General features: G+C 42.1%; 1 protein-coding gene across 1 annotated transcript; it reads left to right on the top strand.

Annotated features, from left to right (window-relative positions):
• Positions 1-249: 249 nt before the first annotated feature.
• DDX17 (DEAD-box helicase 17) lies at positions 250-19,380 on the top strand. Its single transcript, XM_054272599.1, has 13 exons — positions 250-590; positions 4,545-4,695; positions 6,664-6,763; positions 6,901-7,034; positions 7,634-7,699; positions 8,003-8,144; positions 9,700-9,860; positions 9,949-10,121; positions 10,443-10,553; positions 11,009-11,070; positions 11,556-11,615; positions 15,822-16,061; positions 16,722-19,380. Exons 1-13 carry the CDS (start codon positions 547-549, stop codon positions 17,243-17,245), a joined length of 1,968 nt encoding a protein of 655 aa, XP_054128574.1. The 5' UTR covers positions 250-546; the 3' UTR covers positions 17,246-19,380.
• Positions 19,381-19,919: the final 539 nt, after the last annotated feature.

Raw genomic sequence — 19,919 nt, forward strand, 5'->3', positions numbered from 1 at the left:
TTACGAGAGCGCTCCTTGCGCAGCTGACTTTGGGGAATAGCGTTACTCCTCCCCTCCGCCTTCCTCACGCAGGGCCCCGGCTCTAAGTAAAGAACGTTACGCACTTTTCGTAGCCCGCCTGCTACTCCACTGGGCGGTGTTTCGCCGAGAGCGCTTAGTGCGTAGTTGAGCTCCGTGAATAGGCGTAGTGCTTCGGAAGGCCGCAGTTTGCGCAGCGCCGGGCTGCCCGTAACGTAAGCGGAGCGGGCCGGGGCGGCGGCGGCCATTTTGTGCCGGGAGCACGGAGGAAGAAGACGCTGGTGTCTCCACACTACCCGGGCCCTGGAGCCGACCGAGAGCCCCGCCGTTCCGGCCGCTGACGCCCAGCGGGTCTCGGACCCACAGACCACCTCTTCTCCTTTTGTGTCCCAGCAAAGAGGCGAGGTGGCGCAAAGCGAGGCCTCCGAGGCGCAGCCGCCCCTGGCTGGACCCTCTCCCCGTACCCCCAGCCCCTCGCCGTCCCCACGGCCGGCGTTCCGGTGCCTCTCACCCACCCCTCCGGGGGCGATGAGAGGCTTCGGGGACCGGGGCCGCGACCGAGACCGCGGCGGGTAAGGGGGAGGGGGGGTCGGCGTGGCGGGGGGCGGTGGGGAAGCCGAACGCTTGCGTTGGGGGCGGGGGAAGGCCGCGGGGTTGGGGGGCGTGTGTTGGAGTGGCGGTGCTGGGGGAGCCAAAGTCCCGTCTGTGGAGATTTCCCCCCATAGATTCTCGTGTGGGGGCGGGGGTAGTTGGAGGCTTATCGGTTTTGGGTGTTTTGTGGGGTTTTAAATTTTTTTTTAAATTTAGCTTTTGCACCGTTCATGTGTTACTAATTCTGAGCCTTGCGTGAAATTTTAAGGCCTGCATCCACCCTGCCCCCTTAATTATTTTCTGCCAGCCTCTTTATTTACCCCGCGAGACCCGTGGCACCCTCCCCGCTGCAAGCCACGGAGGTGTCGGTGGCCCTGGCAGGGCTCGTTGTCCTCCTGTCTGTCCTTCTGGTTGTCATTGCTCCTTCTGGACTTACTGGAAAGATGGCAGAGGGGGGAAGATCTCTCTCTGCTGCGCTCCCAGGCTTACCGTGATAGGAAATGGGATTGGAAACGCTGCCTTGCGGGGGGCTTGGGCACTCGGGAGGGTGAGCAGTGAACCGTGGTGCTGGACCACGCTTGCCCAGCTTGCGTAGTGCTACAGAAATTGTTTGTCTGGTTCTGTCAAGGCCTAGTGCTTGATACTCTTGAATGTGTTATTTAAAGGAGGTTTGGCTTGCAAAAGGCTTTTGCAGGTTTGGTTTGATGTGCTTTTTTTCTTTCGACAATGACAGCAGTAAATACAGTGGCGTTATACTGCGTGACTAGATTGAGTCTCGAGGTTTTTAAGCGTTGAAAGTGCCAGGTCATTTTAAAGAGAAAGTTAAAACAATTTCTGAGAGTGGCATTTTCAGATCATGAGTAGCTCTCAAGGATTAGCAAAAAACATAGTGTGATTTCTGCTATATGGTAAGCTAGATATCAATTAATGAGTCTTCTCTCCCCTGGGAGATTAAAGAATATTTTGCTATACATTGCCATGCACTTTGCACTTTGACATTCAGTTTCTTGTTGTCTGTGGAGGGAGATAGTTGTGCCATTGCTTTATCTTTCACCCACATTTAACATTCCGAAATTAAAAGATACTTTCATTTTTTTTTTTTTTCACAGAGAGGAGGGTTCTGGTGTTTTTCTGCTAAGAGATTTCCAGCTCAGTTTAACACAAGGACATTGGAGTAAGCGCTTTGGCAAGTCTGAGATAGATCAGACCACAGCTGGTTTTGGAGTTTAGTGAGTGAGTTTAAGCATGCAGATTTATATAGAGTTACTTAAAAGAGCACCGGCCAAAGCGTTTCCACAACACTTGATGTGCCTTAAAATTAGTGTTATTTCATTTTCTGTAAAGTCTTTAATTATAGTGGATGCTTCTCTTTTAGATCAGGGCTTTTGAGGAGTAAAAAAAGTGCCCACATGCGTCTTTGTGAAGTTTGTGGACATTTGCATGATTTTTTTTTTTTTTTGCACATTACCCTGGAAGCTTTAGTGCATTCAGTTTGCTACATACATCCTTTTAAGGTGTGAAAATGTTTGTAACCACTAACAACTATCTTACTTCATGAATAACCTGTGTAAAATATTGGGCCACCCAGTGTGCTGGTTCAGCACCTATTGAAACTTTATCACCACTTCTTTTGTAGCCTAATCACATAAAAGGGTTCTAGTTTTCTCTGTCAGGAACGAGCTCTAGGTGACTTCTTAGGATGGAAAATTGTCATGTTTTGCTCTGGAATGTATCAGATTTACTCAGTTCTGTCCCAGAAGTGATGGCACCAGTAGTATTAGGGAAGAATATTCTGAGCCAGCCTGAATTTACCTTTGAAAAAGAAGGCTCTTGGCAAGCCAGGGAAATAATAGATGTAAGCCAGTTTAATTTGAGTTGGAATCTCATTTTACTTGGAGTCAGAATGTGAAGTGTCAGTTACTGCCGGTTGAGCAGCTGAACCCCACAGAGGCAGCAGCATTCGAGGGCTGCTGTAGGGCTCCTTCCTGTCAGGTCAGTGTGTAAGAGTGGAGAACTGAAACTATGTGCCTTCTGTGTAGTATATGTCATTTTCTCCCTCTGGATAGCTTTGGGGCAGGTATTCACAGTGCCAGCTGTTGCAGTGTCCAGCCTTTCAGGCAGCCCTGTCCTGTGTTTCCTTTTCTAAGGGAACTCATCAATCCTTGAACCTCTGGTGGACTTGAGTGAGGTTATGGGTTTTGTAGGAACTGCTTGGGTACTCTCATTTTAGACATTTTGACCTCAGTTTAGCATGATAGGTTACAAACATCATCAGTAAAGGTGAATGTCCCTGTAGATTAAAGTCTGTGTCTTTTTTTTTCCTTTGTCCTGAAAGGAAGCATAATGCTTAAGTGCATTTTTGAAGTTGTGTTTCACAGTCTTTTCCATAAGAGAAAACTTGATGACTCTGCAAGCTCTCTGGAGGATCTGATAGACACACAGATGAGAAAATAAGGGATATTTATAGGAAAAGGAAGAAGCCTAATGCACAGTTGCAACACAGCAGACTTTTTAAAACTAACTTAGCAGGTTTTAAGTTCAGTTATATCTACCATATACTTGGCCTTTCCAACAATTTTACCACTTCTTCCTGTTAAAATTTTGATTTGAGCTCTGTTTCTTTGGTCTCTTAGTCACTATAATTTATAGTTTCCATTGGGAAGTGATTTAAAGAAGAAATGTACTTAATGTTTGAGCAGGTAGTGTTGTACTTAAGATAATTCAGAATTTTTTTTCAGCTGTTGTTTATTTTTTGGTAGCTCTTCTACCCCTTATTTCCTCCACAAGTTACTCCATAGCAATGTTGCTTAGAGATTTTTGTTGCTTTCAGTTTTTTTCATTACCAGTTTTTTGTTTACTAGTGGACTACCTGGGTAGGGTGCAGACACTTTGGTTTTGCTGTCTAAAAGTTGTTTGAAATGGGCATGTCTCATGAATTCATGTTTTTGCATAAAGCTGTACCTTTAGCACAAAAATGGACTTGATAGCATTTTGAAAAGTTCTTCCTGCTGAGTTTGTAGGATATTGCTGAAAGTGCTGTACCTTTTTTTTGGGGTGTGTTATTTTAAAGTGCAATTCATGATATTTACAGTAAATAAACATATGGTTTTTAGTTACTCTTACAGCTTACTGCCAGAAGCTCGTGTTTTGACTATTTCATTAGCCAGTCATTAAGGTTAGTTCTTACCTTCTGAAATGTATCTGTAATTAACTGGATAAAGAAAACTTAGAGAGAAAGAGCAATTACTTTTGAATTGTTCTGCTAGAACAGAATTTTTTTTGTGAACATGAGCTTTTTACTCTCTTCAGTCTTCATCACAATGCATTTCAGAGAGGGTATGATTTTTCCCAGGTTATTTTTTTCCTGTTAGGCTGTGTTTTAAAAATAAGAGTTTTTTTTAAATGTAGATTACAGAATTACAGATGGACTTGCCGGCTTGGCTGGGCTTGTTTACTTTCTATTCTTCAGTCTGCAGTTTTTCATTTGAGGCATACTTCTTGATAGGAAGGGAGAGAAGATATGGAGGGGGGGATAGTGAAATAGCTGTCTAGTGTAAAACTAACCTTGAGAGACAGAGAAGGAATTTGCAAGGAGAGATTTTTCTCATCCCTTTTATGTAACCATATTGGAAGTGCACTGTCAGTTTCAGGACAAATGCTGTGGGTGTACAGCAGCCATGTCCTAGAGGCAGGAGCTTTACAGGGGTGATTTTCAATAACATGGTTTTATGTTCAGAACCAACCCAAAGCAGGTTTGTTATTTCAAGAAGTTTTACACCATCATACTGGTTGGAGGGAGGTGACTTGCTGGAATATTGTGCTCATATGTCAGCTTGGGGAAAACACAAATGGTTAAGAAAATTCCAGAATAATTCTAGAATAGTTTTTAAGTACTGGTGGTATTTTTTTTAAGTAACTAACATTCACATTCACAGGTTTGGAGCGAGTCGTGGAGGTCCTCTCCCTCCAAAGAAATTTGGTAATCCAGGGGAACGTTTGCGTAAGAAAAAATGGGATTTGAATGAACTGCCCAAGTTTGAGAAGAATTTTTATGTGGAACATCCAGAAGTGGCCAGGCTTACTCCAGTAAGTGCTGTGTTGTCTACAGCAGAAAATGTCACAAGCTGAAAAACTTGTCCTAGGAAGTCTGGGACAGCATGTAAAATAGAGCTGGCTCTTCATTGAGCTTGTTTGGCATGTGTACTCTGCTGGAAACTGGTTCTAGTTGCCTTTGCTACTTAACATTAGCAAAAGATAGGCTTCTTTTCTTGGTTCCTTTTATATGAGATAGTTTATGTTTTGTCATTTGTAATGCATCTTTTTTATAATGCTTGTCTGGTCTGGTGATGTGTCAGTGGAGATAAAACTTAGAGAATTACAGTCCTGGAGAAGCCCTGGAAAAATGTAAGATAATGAACTAGAAGTGACAAAAATACATGAAAAAGGTTTGAAAGTAATATTTTGTCATAAGAGTAATTTGAGCTGAAAGAGGCCTTGGGGGCATCTCCAGTCTAATCATCTGCTTAGAGCAGCACTGAGGGTAGAACTAGAGCAGGTTGCTTAGTGCCTTGTCCTTTTGAGTTTGAATATCCCCAGAGATGAGGAGAATTTATATCCTCTCTGGGTGGCTGTCTCAGGGCTTAATGTTTCTCCTGGGAACATCTTTCCTCTAGTGACCCATCAAGTAGTTAAAGTAGCAGTTAAAGGTCACTGTTAGCCCAATCTTTCCCAAGCTAAACAAATCCAGTGCTCCCAGTATGTCTTCATATGGCCTGTAGTGTAGCCTCCAGCTTTCCCCCACAATTGGACGTGCCCTGTTAAAACCATGTCCTTCTCACACAGGGGGCTCAAAGCCAGGTGCAGTACTCTGTGTTCACTCTGTAGATAAGAAATCTTCCTTTCCTGCTGGACTTGAGTCTAGTCTTCTACTCTCTATGCAATGTATTTTTATAATTAGAAATTAAAGATTTTGTTCTTAACGTGCAGCAACAAACAAACAAAATGTCATTATCTGATTGCATAGACTTACAAATCCCTGTGTGAAAAATGTATATGGCATAAAGAAATGGAAGGGGGTATTAACTTCCTGAAGATACCACAACTTGAGCTACTGAACCATGGTTTGCATCAGCTGCTGTAGCTGCCTTTGGCTTAGCCAGCTAAAAGGATTTTCATGTTTTCCCCAGAAGTTATTTTCTTTTTTTGCCTTTTTATTCAAGCTCAAGGGATTCTCAGAAATACTGAATCTATTGCTTTGGATAAAGTGCATATTTGGTATTCTTGTGTCTCTAATGATTTCTAATAAGCATCACAATAAGGTCATGAATTGTCAGAAGAATGTTGCAAAGGGCTGTTGGACTTGCAAGATAACCTAGACAAAAATAAAACACTTCTTCTAATCCTGAAATTGTGCTTGTCTACACATTTCAGAAATATTACAAGAAGTTCCTTATAAGAATGTTGAGGTCCTAGGGTATCATTATGATGATGTCAGAGCTTCTTTCATTATCTGAAACATTCCAAGCAACATTTGAGTTGCAGGTCATCCAGCAAGAACTCAGACTAAGTATTTATCTGCCTCTGGAATGTGTTAATTGAAGGAGAAGGACTGCCTGGCCTTCTGTTCATGGGATATTAGGACCTATTTAGTTAGCTTAATTCCAGGCACTGTCACGTAAAGCATATTTCTTATCCTCTCTTTCTAATAATTTCTCAAGCTGTTGGTCATTTCTGGCTTCTGGAAAAAGTGCAATTCCTAAAAATATTCTTTTAACATACCTTTCATTTAGAAGGGTTGGTTGTAAGAAGAGATTGACATTTGTCCTTCTAGGCTCTGTAGAGAGCTCGTACCTCTGAATATTAGAGAATCAAAAAAAAAGTCTTGAGTACAATAACTCAGACTTGAAGTCTTTAGGAAAGCGGTCTTTTCTAGATCTCTGTTTGAATTTAGTTCTCTAACAAAGCTGTTATCCAGAGGTGAGAAGATAGTAGTTAGAAACATGCACTTTGGTGTCACTGCTGATATCTGACTTTTTTTTCTTTTTTCATAAATAGTATGAAGTTGAAGAGTTGCGCAGGAAGAAGGAGATAACAATTCGGGGCATGGAGGGCTGCCCCAAGCCGGTATTTGCCTTCCACCAGTGTAGCTTTCCACGTAAGTACTTTTGCCATCTTCAACATCATGAAGATTGCTCAGAAAATACCTAAACAGTTGCTGATTCTGTTCTCTAAAAGGTTCTCCAAAGCCTCAGTTATCCTTTATAAAGTTTATTCTTTTCTTGAATTCTGAAGAGTATGTGATGGATGCCTTGATGGACCAGAACTTCACCGAGCCCACTCCGATCCAGTGCCAAGGCTTTCCGCTAGCCCTCAGTGGCCGTGACATGGTGGGCATTGCACAGACCGGCTCTGGGAAGACACTAGCAGTGCGTATCTTTCCCTTTCATTTCTTCAGCTAGCTTTCCTGCTTACTTGGGAGAAATTACCTGTGAGTTAGCTTTTGGGCTTCCCAGTACTAGCAGTGGGATGATTACATTTTTGAAGCTTCTTGTATTGCATTATGGGGGACACTTGAGTTTCAGCTCAGCTGCAAGCCTGTTGTATTCACAGGTGTGTGTTTTGTGCATCTTCCTGTTTGGATGCTTAGTTCTCTTTGGTCTATGCTTACATTATGATTTGGAAAACAGGATGTTCTCTTTAGCACACTTGTTTGATAAACTACACAGGTTAAAATAAAAAAATGGTTGAATTTAAGCACAGACATTGGCTTTAACTGCAGCGTTAAAAAGTTTTTTTTATCCTTTATGAAAAACATTGGCTAAGATAATGATTACTCAATTCTGCTAACTTTACACTCCAAGTTTAAGTGAGCCTTCCTTTCAGAGGTGCTGAGCAGCCAATTTTTGTGCTCATGCCAAAGTGGATGCAGTTGGTCAGCAGGTCTGAAAATCTTCTGTTCTGCTTGGTAAATGCAGGTATTTGGTTTTGCAGAATCACAAGAAAATACTGTTTTCTTCTGTTTTAGTACTTGTTGCCTGCAATTGTTCACATCAACCACCAGCCATATTTGGAGAGAGGGGATGGCCCAATTGTAAGTGCTTGTATGATTCTCTTCCTTTTTGTATGTGTGGCATGACATTGTTAATGAGATGGTGCTTTATTTAATTGATGTATTAGAATAGTAGTTTTTCCTATCCTGTTCCTATCAGAATAGGAATTTTTACTATCACAATGTGAGCATCTCACTCAGTTCAAATTCTGTGCAAATGCTGACGTAGTCTAAAGATGTTTAAATGTTTTAACTAATAAAGAGCAGATGGTCCAGCTTTGCTTATGGTTTTATGTTAGGGATGTGGATGCAGCTTGACTCTTCCTGAATCATTTCCTTTTGCAGTGTCTGGTTCTGGCACCTACTAGAGAGTTGGCCCAGCAAGTGCAGCAGGTGGCTGATGATTATGGCAAATGTTCAAGGCTGAAGAGTACCTGCATATATGGAGGAGCACCCAAAGGCCCCCAGATCAGAGATTTAGAAAGAGGTAATTTTAAAATGGGTGCTTACAGTTTCTGGAGGAAGTGGTATTGTAAAATCTCTGTAAAAATAAAACTTCTCAAAACCTGTCTGGAAGGGGGTGAGGGTGAATGAATGCCTCATTTTCCAGTTGCAGTGATAGTTCATGAGGTAGTTCTATTTGCTGTACAGTGACTTGGATATTACGTTTTCTTTTTGTTTGCTCTTTGAACATTCTACTTGTGAAGATCATCAGCATGTAGAAGGGGAAATGGAAAACTTCACAGAAAGAAAAACAGGCTGTTTTAAGGAAATGCAATACCAGCGTGTTTAAGGAAAGATTTTTCTTAACGCAGATTTCAAGTTTTCTGCCTATATTCATTCAAATAATCAAATTTTGTTTCTGAATATATAGATGCTTCTTTGGACAGCAGTGAGTGGTTTTGCTTTGGTCAGGTTTTGTTGTTTGTTTTTTTAAATTGTTCTTAAGCACTATGTACCCTGTAAGCAACCACTCTAATATGGTAGTGCTTTAGTGATCTTTAATTTCAATTCAGCAATGTGCTGATGGCTTTCATCTTCACCAGATATAAAATGTAATGGAGTTATGTGAAAAGATGGAAGAATTGTTATCAAGGCAGATACACAAACAGATCTATTCAAGAAATCAGAAAATTTGGCTTGCCACTGCAGTTCACAGGGTCCTTATTGCAAACTGCAGTAGTGGGAGAAAAGCATGCGCGGTGGAAGTCTGTGGGATACCTCTGTTCAAGAAAAGAGTTGCTTTCCAGCTCAAGCCCAGCATCTTCAGTGGCAGAGTCCAAGGTTTCATGAAGAGTCCTTGGGAGGATCAGCATGCTGGGTTTCTGCACACCTTTCTGGAGTGCTGTAAAATAGATATTCTACTTAAGAAGAAAATCCTTTTCATTCCTCTTCTTCCTGAAACTTAACCTTCTGTGGACATTTCAGTGACACTGGAATACTCACCTGTAAAATTTGGGAATTGGTGGAAACCAGGTCTTTCTTTTAAGGAATGTGTAAATTACCCAACTTGGTGTTAGTTAGGAATATTTGAACTCTCTTCTTACCCCACAAATGTTGGCAAGACGGCTGTCTCTCACTGTTGGTGCATAATTGCTCAGTAGTAAAGTCCATGCTTTGCCTTTATATATTAAAAAAAAAAAAGTTAAGGTAATTCGACCCATACAGCAAGAAGAGCACTTCAAGTTTGAAAATGACACCTCTCTAGACTGTGTAAATCTGGATGAAGGTGGTTCAGGCTTGAGTAGAAGCTTACTTAATTTCTGATTTTTGGACAGCTCTTCACAGGTATTCTCTGGTAGTAATCTTTTAGTTTCTGTACTGCATTTATTATTCTAATGGCACTGTAACAGTAATTTTGGAATGGAAAACATTAAACAGAACTAGGGCTTCTACTGAAGTGACTCAGTCTTGGGTACGAATGAGGGTGGTGCTTTTTTTTTTAAAACAATTTTGCTTTGGAAGGTGATTCATTCTGACTAAAAATACCAGTTGACATTCAAATGAAGAGCCTTACTCTTTTTCCTTATTCTCTTCTGAAGGTGTGGAGATCTGCATTGCTACACCAGGTCGCCTGATTGACTTCCTTGAGGCTGGGAAGACCAACCTTCGTCGCTGTACATATCTGGTGTTGGATGAAGCTGACAGAATGTTGGACATGGGATTTGAGCCACAAATTCGTAAAATTGTTGACCAGATAAGAGTGCGTGATCCTTTTAGAAGGACAGTCTCCTTTGTTTTGCTGTTTGAAATGTAGTACTATAAACAGATCTGTTTTCCCTTTTCCTTAGCCTGACCGCCAGACTCTGATGTGGAGTGCCACCTGGCCTAAAGAAGTGCGCCAGCTTGCTGAGGACTTCCTGCAGGACTATGTTCAGATCAATGTGGGAAACTTGGAGCTGAGTGCCAACCACAATATCCTGCAGATAGTGGATGTGTGCATGGAAAGCGAGAAAGACCATAAGTAAGCTGGTGTTCCCACCATTTTGCTTTCTTTGGTTGTCCTTCAAAGTCTGCAATGCTTTGTGAGCCTTCTAGGAATTCTAAATAGTGAAGTTACTTGTACTGCTATTTAACCTTTGAGTGTTACAAAGTAAGTCAGTCCTGTAATTAACTATTTTCTTGTGTATATTTTGAGCATACCTCTGTAAACCAGCAGAAACTCTGTGTGATAATGACTGACTTATACAGATGTGTGTTGTGTATGTCCTCAATGTCTCTTGGGAGAGAGATCCTATATTCTGGTATGTGTGGCTGAACATCTTGGCTCTCATGTCTGTTTTAGACTGATACAGCTGATGGAAGAAATCATGGCAGAGAAGGAAAACAAGACTATCATCTTTGTGGAGACAAAGAGGCGATGTGATGATCTCACTCGAAGGATGCGCAGAGATGGGTGATTAGCTTCTCCCCTTCCTCCACTTTTTTCCTAGTGGGAAACAAAAATTGTAATCAAAAGCAGTAAGATTTAAATGTTTGTGATGCTCTTTTTGGGAGCCACTTACCCATTATTTTCTGGGCTGAATTTAGTCATTGTTTCTCAAAAGATTCCGCTTCATATAAGCATTAGTACAAGAGAGAGTGTTTCTAAGTGGTGCAGCTTTTTTAGTGTGTCAGAAGCCTGATATGCTGATGGAGGCTGTGTCAATACAGCAAATGTGATTTTGTTTAAATGGTTGTTTATGTAGGTAGTGGGTTTACAGTACACATGCTGGGTGGCTAGAGGCCAGAGAACAAAATATTTTTCAAATCTTACAGTTTTTCCCTTTTAAACAAAATGCCAATAAAGCTTCCTGTTTCCTTCAATGTATGTACTTTCTATCTATACTAATGTACATCTCTGTTTGGCAGTTGGCCAGCTATGTGTATCCATGGAGACAAGAGTCAGCCAGAAAGAGATTGGGTGCTTAATGGTGAGTCCATCACTGACAGGAGAATAACTTGGGCTACTGTACTTAATTTACCTAGACATGTTTTTCTCTGGTCTGGATTTTTTTTTTTGGTGGCTTTTTTTTTTTTTTTTTGGTTCATTGTTTTATTTTGGTTTTTCTTTGTTTGGTTGGGGTTTTTTGGTTTTTTAATTGGTTTGGTTTGTTTTGGTTTTTATCTCTAGACCAAATAGACACCTGTAAAAGGACTTCTCTTACCTTTGTGCTCTTAATTTCAGTACTTGTTCCTTTTTTTTTGTTTGTTTGTTTGTTTTGATAAACAAGTGGGAAAATTTCTTAACACAGCTGGATTTTGAAAAATTGGTGAGGCATTATGTCCTGACTTGTGGGTGTTTCTGGAATTGACCCACCTTATCTATCTTCTGGAAAATGAGCATTTAATGTAAATCAAATTCAGGTAACTTTATCATTTTGGAAAATCTTATTTCATAGCATGCTTTGTTTTACAGAGTTTCGTTCTGGAAAGGCTCCTATCCTCATTGCTACCGACGTTGCATCTCGTGGGCTAGGTTTGTACACATAGACCACTCTTGCCTACTGCTGCATATTTTTCTTCTTTGGACTGAAAAACGTTTCTTAAAAAAAAAAAAAAAATCAAAGCGTGATTTTCCCCCACATGTGAAATACGTTTTTTAACATTAATCTTTTTTTTTTCTTTCATATTCAAAGTCTCTTCCTGCTCCTAATGAACAGGCTTTGGTCTGCAGCAAGGCCTAGGCATGACCAATCGATCGCCAAGAGGGAGAAGAGACGTCCAATTATGCAACCCAACCCTTCCACCACACTCACTTCTTCCCCAAATCCAGCTTTTGTTGCTGGATGCTAGGGATGGATTGCTCTCAGTTCAGAGCGTGTCAGATAAAGTTCAAGTAGGAAGCTGTGGGAGAGCATTTCGACAGCAAATAGCGAATATTCTCCCCGTATGGCACACCACAGATTTGAACATACCAACCCCAGTACACGCATGTTTACCCTGCAGATGTATTCACATCTGAGAAAGCACTGCTCCAGATCTTTGCTCTTGACATGTAACCTTCCCTCCTCCTCTGTGTTCCTTCTAGGCAGGACCACTGAGATGATATGTGGCCATTAACATCTTGTTACCCAGATGTGTAATTGAATCAAAATCGCACAGCTGTGTTCTGGTGGCATGAAAATGATCTGTCTGGATGCATCAGTTGTGCCCCCTTTTGTAATAAGCATATTTGTGTTGTGAAACACCATGTGCTGAGCACAGTCCTTATGCGTCTACCCACCCTAGAAGAGGAGGATGGCTGCTGAAGTGCTCTGAGTTTAATAACAGATGTTGAATACTCTGCCCACCCTGAGTGTGGTAGACGATAAACTACTTGAGAGTCAATGTCTCATTGTAGTAAATTCTAGACAAAATGACTGCAAATGGGTGGAGATTTAACTCAGAGAATCTAGTTTGTTAAAAGCCTCAGTTACCTGAGCTCTCTTTGTATGCTGAAAGGGTGGCTGTGCTGTGCATCATATGGTCACTTTAATACAGGCAGACCATTAACAGACTTGGCAGCCTTTGTTCACACAACCTTCACCCCTCCTTCCCCTCCCCCCTCAAAAAATGTCCAGCACTTCCTCAGGAAGTGATTATATGGACTTCAGTCTCTGCCCTCTAGGGTCATGTCTGGACCTGTGCAGTTAGAGCTTGGGCCTGTTGGGAGAAGGGACTGAGGCCTGAAACCAGTTTATATGAAAGAGAGCTGCTTTGTCTAGCAGCATTTTTTAAACAGGCTTGCTATGTGCTGGTAGCTTCTTTGTGCATCTTGCCTAGACATTTAAAACAGCCTCAACCCCCTCAAAAAAAAAAAATCAACAAAAACCAACACTCCCCCAAAACTACTCAATTGGATAACACTTCAGAAAACAGTCTCCTCACTTCCCATCGTCCACTTCACCCAAGCTAAGGGGGAAAGGTATCAGAGTCTGTTTCTTGTTACTGAACAACATCTCTACTTGTTTTGGGGCCCTGAGTTTGCTGCTTAAAGTAAGTCACTTAACTGGCAAACTTCTGGACGACTTCCTCCAAGATCCTGGAAAGTGAAGGCTTCTACCTAAATAACATAAAACAGGGGCGCGCGCCTTTTGGCTGAGTCACCAGGGCTTTCCCTCTTCCTAATGGAACATTGGTTTCAAAAAAGCTTCTTGCAGGTAAGTTCTGAGTCCCGTAACTTCTTTGTGATAATTCCCTGGAGTGAGGTCCTCTCTCTGCACTGATTTTTTTTTTTTTTTTTTTTTTTTTTTTTTTTTTTTTTTTTGTTCAGTCTATTAAACTAAAAACACTGAATTTGATTTGTTTTGTTTTGTTTAACAGAAGCTTTGATATCAGCTGCAGATAATTCTCAGTGCAGGGGTGGGGATACATCTACAATGATGGTCTAAACAGCTCTGTAGACTAGCATGTTTGCTAGTTTATATCTGTCCCGTTTAATAACTGGAGACTGTGCCATAGCGTGTTCTGATGGTCTGACAAAGGGAATGTTTCCCAGGTAGCTGTCAAAAATGATTTACAGTCTCCATTCCTGATCCTGCTACATTATTTTCTAAAAGTGCAGGAGGATTGCAAGTGTGCACAAACACTTTGGAGCACGCTAGACTGGAGAAGCTGAGTCTTGTGCACGCTCTGGTCTTCAGCAAGCTGCGTGCTCTACCAGGACCACTTTCTAGTCTGGAAAACACCCTTGCATCTTCCTCTTCCTGCCATCCCATTCTTTCTGCTCCTCCCCAGTCAAGTCAGTTCTCTCTGCATTGGTAGCTACACTTCCTTGTGCTTTCTGACAGGAAAGCACATCCTTGTATCCTCTCTGGTAATTCAAGTCACTTGCTACTGGATGTGCAAAACGGAACTGGCTGAGGACCATGTAGCCTGGAGCTTGTCAGTCTAGCTACACCCTGGCTGTGAAGATGCAATCTGTCACACGTACTCCTCTCTATTCTCCACTTTCCCTTTTTAATAAAACTGTTGCATCAAGGACCCTAGCTGGAGACTCGCGCAGCCCCCTGTGAAACCTGCCTTCTCACTCCCTTTTTTTGGTGTGATTCAGGACTTTGGAGTCAGCAAAGACTGAGGAGCCCCCCCTTTGCTGTAATAAGAAACAGACATAAAGTCCCCCTCTTGTCACAACAACCCACAATGTTTTTATTTTTCCTACAACCCCTTTGAAATTGATGCAGTCTGGGCAATAGATGCAGTCTGACCCTTTGGATGTAATTTTTGTATCTTCATTTTTTTGACAATTGCCCCTAAGAGCCCCAAATAGGGGACAAAAAGCGTTGGAGGACCTGAAAGTTTTACCTGAGCCCAGGTTCTCCGGCGCTTCCCAACCAAAAGGGGCTACAGAGAAGCGTCTAAGCCAGCTCACAGAGCGAGCGTGTGTGGGGACTTCTCGCTGCCACGGACCCTTGATGCATGCTCCCCGCGCTCCAGTGGTCCCGTGTCAGAGGGCGGAGTTTTCGAAAGGAGGCCGCCAAAAATAAAAGGCAAAGAGACGGGATCGGCTGCAGCGGTTTCCCACAGGAGGAGGGAGTGTGCATCGGTCTGGTAACAAACAGAGAATGTTTCTCTCTTTAAAACAAAACAAAAAGAGGAAAGGAAATCACAAAAATCTGTGTTTTATCTTGGATATTTTCAGAATATTCTTGTTAAAATGCAGATTTTAAAATTTTTTTTTTATGAGCTGTTAGGGCTCTTACTGTAGGATGGTGCATTTGAAAATACTGTATAATATAGCAAATAGGTGCTTTTGGTACTTAAGGTGCTTTCACTGAAGCACTGCACTAACATTTACTTGGTTTCTGTCACATAAGTTTACAAAGTCTTGTCTGAGAACTTAAAATTTGGAACCCATAAATTTTAAAACTGTTTTGCGTACAAAGCCATTTTGATAATTTTATTTCCTGCTTCCATATGAACTGGAAGTAGGGAATTGCTTACGGAACTCTGATTGTCCAAATTGTGCAAGCTTGCCAGAACTGGACAGAGCAGCACAGCAATGTTAGTGCAATGCGTTCTAGTGATAACTACAAAGCTGAGTTAAGATACTTTAGTTCTGAATAATTTTTAATGAGTTGACTGAATAAAACTAATGTAATTTGAATGCCTAAAGCTTTAGGTTAGGGGAGTTAGTTCACTGTATTTTATTAGTACTGTAAAAGTAAATATTTTTAAGACTGTCTTTTATTTCATGTTGCCGAGCGGAAGGTAAGTGATCTCATTACTGCTATTTTTTGTTAGACTTCTCCCAACAGAGTAAAAGCTTTACGGTGGCAGTTCTGCCCTTCCTCCACCCCAGTTTGCTCTGTCTGATGGTGACATTTTCACTTTACAGATTGTGTTAAAAAGAAATACGAAATTCAGTTAACTTATTCACAAACAGCAGCGTCTTTGACAGAAGAAGACAGAGAAATGCATTCCGGGGAGGATGACTTTGAGTGCAGGCAAAGCTGCTTTAAAATTGCCATTCTTTTTCAGGACACTGACCTTTGTTCCTGATGATCTTAAATTTCAGTCTTCTACTCTTTTGGGATGAGTCTGTCTTGTATTTATTCCGTGCCATTACTAACTTTGTATTTTTTTTTCTTATTACTGTCACCTGCATTCGTGCTCCCCACCTTTCGTTGGCACGTCCTCTCTTCTTCTCCCCTTTCCTCAACCCCACCCTTTCACTGTGCTTCGCTCCTGGGCACTTCACAAGACGTGGAAGATGTTAAATTTGTGATAAACTACGACTATCCGAACAGCTCCGAAGATTACGTGCACCGTATTGGCCGTACCGCGCGTAGTACCAACAAAGGTACTGCCTACACCTTCTTCACACCAGGAAACCTGAAACAAGCCAGGGAGCTTATCAAAGTCTTGGAAGAAGCCAATCAAGCCATCAATCCAAAGCTGATGCAGCTTGTGGACCACAGAGGAGGAGGAGGTGGTGGTGGAGGTAATGGCACAAGGGAGAAGGGCTACACAGGGGATACATTCCCCATTTTGAGGGAGGGAATGTTAAGAGGGTAGGGAAGTACTAAGTACGGGACTGAGATAACACAGTAGAAATAAGGCTGTTCTGTACTTGAGGTCCCAACACTTGATGTAGAATAGTACTTTGGTCCCAAGAGGGAGGCAGTCCCTGTTTTACCTTAGCTGTAGAATTTTTTTCCCTCATTAGGTCATCAGGGAGCTGATTTTGCTTGAAGTAATTACTTCCTCACGGCTCCTGCTAAGGACAGGCAACAAGGTGCATGTCCAAAATTGAAATCAGTAAAGAAATACACTGAATTTCAGGAGCTGACACACTTTTTCTTCCCATTCCCTGAAGGAATAAGAAGTTTCCTTATACTTCCAAATTAGTCCTGAATGTCTTCTGTTTCTTTGTCTCCAAGCACATACATAAAGAACCCTTATTGAACTTCATGTTTACACCTTGAACAGAATAAGGAGGCCTGTGCACAGCTGTGCAGAGAAGTTACAGTCAGTCAGAAGAAAGTGCTCCTTGGGAGCAAAATTGGAGATGTAGAAGGGGGAGAAAGGGTGGCCTAAGTGTACCAGAGATCATTGTTTAAGACTTGTTCATGGCACTAAATCTTAATGTATCCATCGCCAGGAGGTCGTTCTCGTTACCGAACGAGCAGTTCGGTAAACAACCCTAACCTGATGTACCAGGAGGAGTGTGACAGGAGGCTCCGGGGAGTGAAAGAGGGCCGCAGAGACTCAGGTGGCTTCAGAGACCGTGAGCGTGGTGAAAGTTTTGCCAACGGAGCCAACAAGACCTATGGCAGTGCCTACGGGAGCCCAAATTCTGCTTTTGGGGCAGCACAGAGCCAGTATGGTTACACTCAAGGGAGCTATGGAGCAGCTGCCTATGGCACGAGTGGCTATGGCACTGCAGAGTACAGTGCTAGTGGCTATGGTGCCAGCACCACAGCTGCCACGGCTGGGAGAACCTCACAGAGCACTACCCAACAGCAGTATGCAGGGATGGTGGGGCGCTCGGGCCAGCAGCCACAGCCGCTCATGTCACAACAGTTTCCGCAGCCCCCTGCCACTAACGTCATGGGCTATATGGGACAGACTGCCACCTACCAGTACCCACCCCCTCCCCCGCCCCCGCCCCCCTCCCGCAAATGAAACCTCTTGCTGGTGACCAGTGTAGACCTCTTACATTTAAAGGAACCTTTTCTTTCTCTTCTTTCCCATTGTGATGTCTCTCATGCAGGTTAGACTTAGAATTCACTATCCAAATCCCTTGAGCCTATCAAAAATGGCCCCCAGCCCACATCAATGACCCTGTCCTCTTTTTTTTTTTCTTTTTTTTTTTTTTTTAAGATATATGTATAGTTGACTGGAAAATTTATTATTTTTGTCTTGCATGTTGAGGAATTTGGAAATCTTATTTTTTCTAAAAGAAAAGGGTATAAGGCAGATAGGCTCCAGCTGGATCACCTTGGTGTCTAAGGTTTGTGGGAAAATTTGCTTTTGAGGGAAAGAAGTTTCTATTCTCTAACACATTAACTTAATTTCAGGAAGTATAAAGAGAGATAGGAAACTCTGGGGGAGCCAAAAAGCACTTCATTTAAAATATAAATGCAAGGGAGAAATGCTCACTTCTCCTAATCCTTTTTTTTTTTTTTTTTAATAGCTCACTAGTACTGCTTGTAGTCTTACTGTAGGTGATTTTCTATAGGAAAACTCTTCTCATTTGTCTGAGCTGGGTCGTGTTCAGAGTAAAGCCTTGGATATATTATTGACAATTTCTGTAGTTCTGGAAGCTCCATTTTCTGCTACTGTAACAGCCTGCAGTAGGGAGCTTGGGTTTAATGTCAGAGACCAACCTGTCTTGCATTCACCACCTGAAAACCATCTACCCACAGTTGCTGTGGGTACCACTGCTGAAATGTTCAGCTAAGTAAGTTCTTTCCCTACAGTTGTTAAATTGCAGCATCGCAAATGCGTGGAGCCTGATTATCATTAAATTGGTTACTGCTCTCAAATTTCTGTTTGGTTTATTGAAAGAAGTCTTCCTTGAGAGCTAGAAATTATGCAGAACTGAAACAATGAACAGTGTTATTTTGTTTGTCTGTCCTTCACAAACAAACTCCCTTTTGCCATGGGGAATGTTCTGAGTGCCGCTACGCTCGATAAAATGTGACAGAGTTTTCCACACTTAAATTTCAGAGGTTTGAATAGGGTGGGCTGGGGGAGGGCGGGGGGAGGAACGTAGGAGGAGATTGCCTGGGGTCTCCTTTTCATGAGGTAAGCAGTGAGCTGGTTAGTGCATCTTGATTCTGAAGCTTTGTTTCTTTTGTACCTTGCACTGACTATCGCTTTCTCTGGCTTTTGAGTGCATTTCCCTGCTCCACTGGTCCCTTTGGGCTGAGCTCTTGCAGGTAGGTAGTATTTTAGAAAATGTTAGAGAAGAGTGAAATTTTAGTACATACGTAAATAAAACTTGTTTATTTTACAGGCTAAGGTGGGTGTGAGGGGGGTTTCCCCCTTTAGTAAAGCATGTTGTTGACTTGTTATTTCTAATACCAGACGGTTCAGAGACAGTAGATGATAACAGGAGTTGGCTGCTCTTGGTCTGATAAGATGACAAAAGGATGGATCCATCTCCTGGTTTGAGGCACACTCTTTGCATTAGGAGAGTGCAGGGGGCTTGTGGGTTTTTTCTGTTGGCGTTCTTGCATATAGATGAACAAGGCAGCCCACTCCTTCTGTAGCAGAGTGGAACTTCTTATAGCCCTGAAAAAGAGCTTGTTTATACAGAAATTATTTCTTTTAACATTTAATTTCTTCCCAGAGTAAAATTTTGGGGGATGGATGTGCTTTTTTTTTTTTCCTTTTTTTTTTTTTTTTTTTTTTTGTGCAGCACACAGGTAGGTTGCTGACAGGGAGAAAGGAGATTCCTTCCAGAACCTCAGTTCCCTGGTTCCATTTTATATTTCCAGTGCATGGGCAGGAAGTTCCTTTGCTTGTTTTAAGTGAAAGCCAGAAATATTTTGTTTATCCAGGCACTGACTGATAGGTCTTTGGCCTCCCTCGCAAGCAAAGTAGAGGTTTTTTTTGGAGTAGAATGCAGAAATGCATTTGAGGGATGTAGGAGTAGGACATCTCACTGACTGGCTTGAAAAAGGGTCTCTGGAACCGCCAAAGCTGCCTTATAGTCCGTTACAGCTTTCACTTTTGGGGTGACTTGTGCATGTGTAAACATCAATGCCAAGTCTTGCAGTGCTTTGTTGCCATTGAGGTCAGCTGAAGTCCAGGGTCTCGGTTCAGTTCAGAGTGTCAACCAGACCGCTGAATGCACTGTGGCATGTGCTGCCCCTGTCCCACCTGGTGCTCTCTGCTCTGCTCCATGTACCAGCTGGAGGGCCCTTGTTGATAAAGCATTAGCATCTAGTGTTGTTTGCATTGTTTTCAATCTGTAAAAAGTTCGTGGGGGTGTCAGATAATCTGAGCTGGGTGTCTCCTCCCCTCCCACTTCCTGAAGCAATTTACTGTTTGGATTTCTCTGAACAATGGAAGAGTTACTAGCTTTGTGTGGGATCAGCATCTTGTTTCACACACCTGCTGGTCTCTGAACACATTCCTGTTGTATTAATGAAGACTTGAATTGAGAGATTCATAGATCTGTGGTGTTGAGGCACAGGATACTAAGAGCTATGTTACTATTCTTAGTTGGTAAACTGTCCTTTTGATACCATCTTGTTTTCTTTTGTAGGTATAAATAAAAACACTGTTGTCAATAAATTGTGAACTTTGTCTTTATTTTTGGAATGTAAAGCTGTCTTGGTCCCTGTTC

This window comes from Melozone crissalis, unplaced genomic scaffold, assembly GCF_028551555.1.
Source record: "Melozone crissalis strain CALT ecotype California unplaced genomic scaffold, PUWL_Pcris_2 ptg000004l_1, whole genome shotgun sequence".
Classification (NCBI taxonomy): domain Eukaryota; kingdom Metazoa; phylum Chordata; class Aves; order Passeriformes; family Passerellidae; genus Melozone; species Melozone crissalis.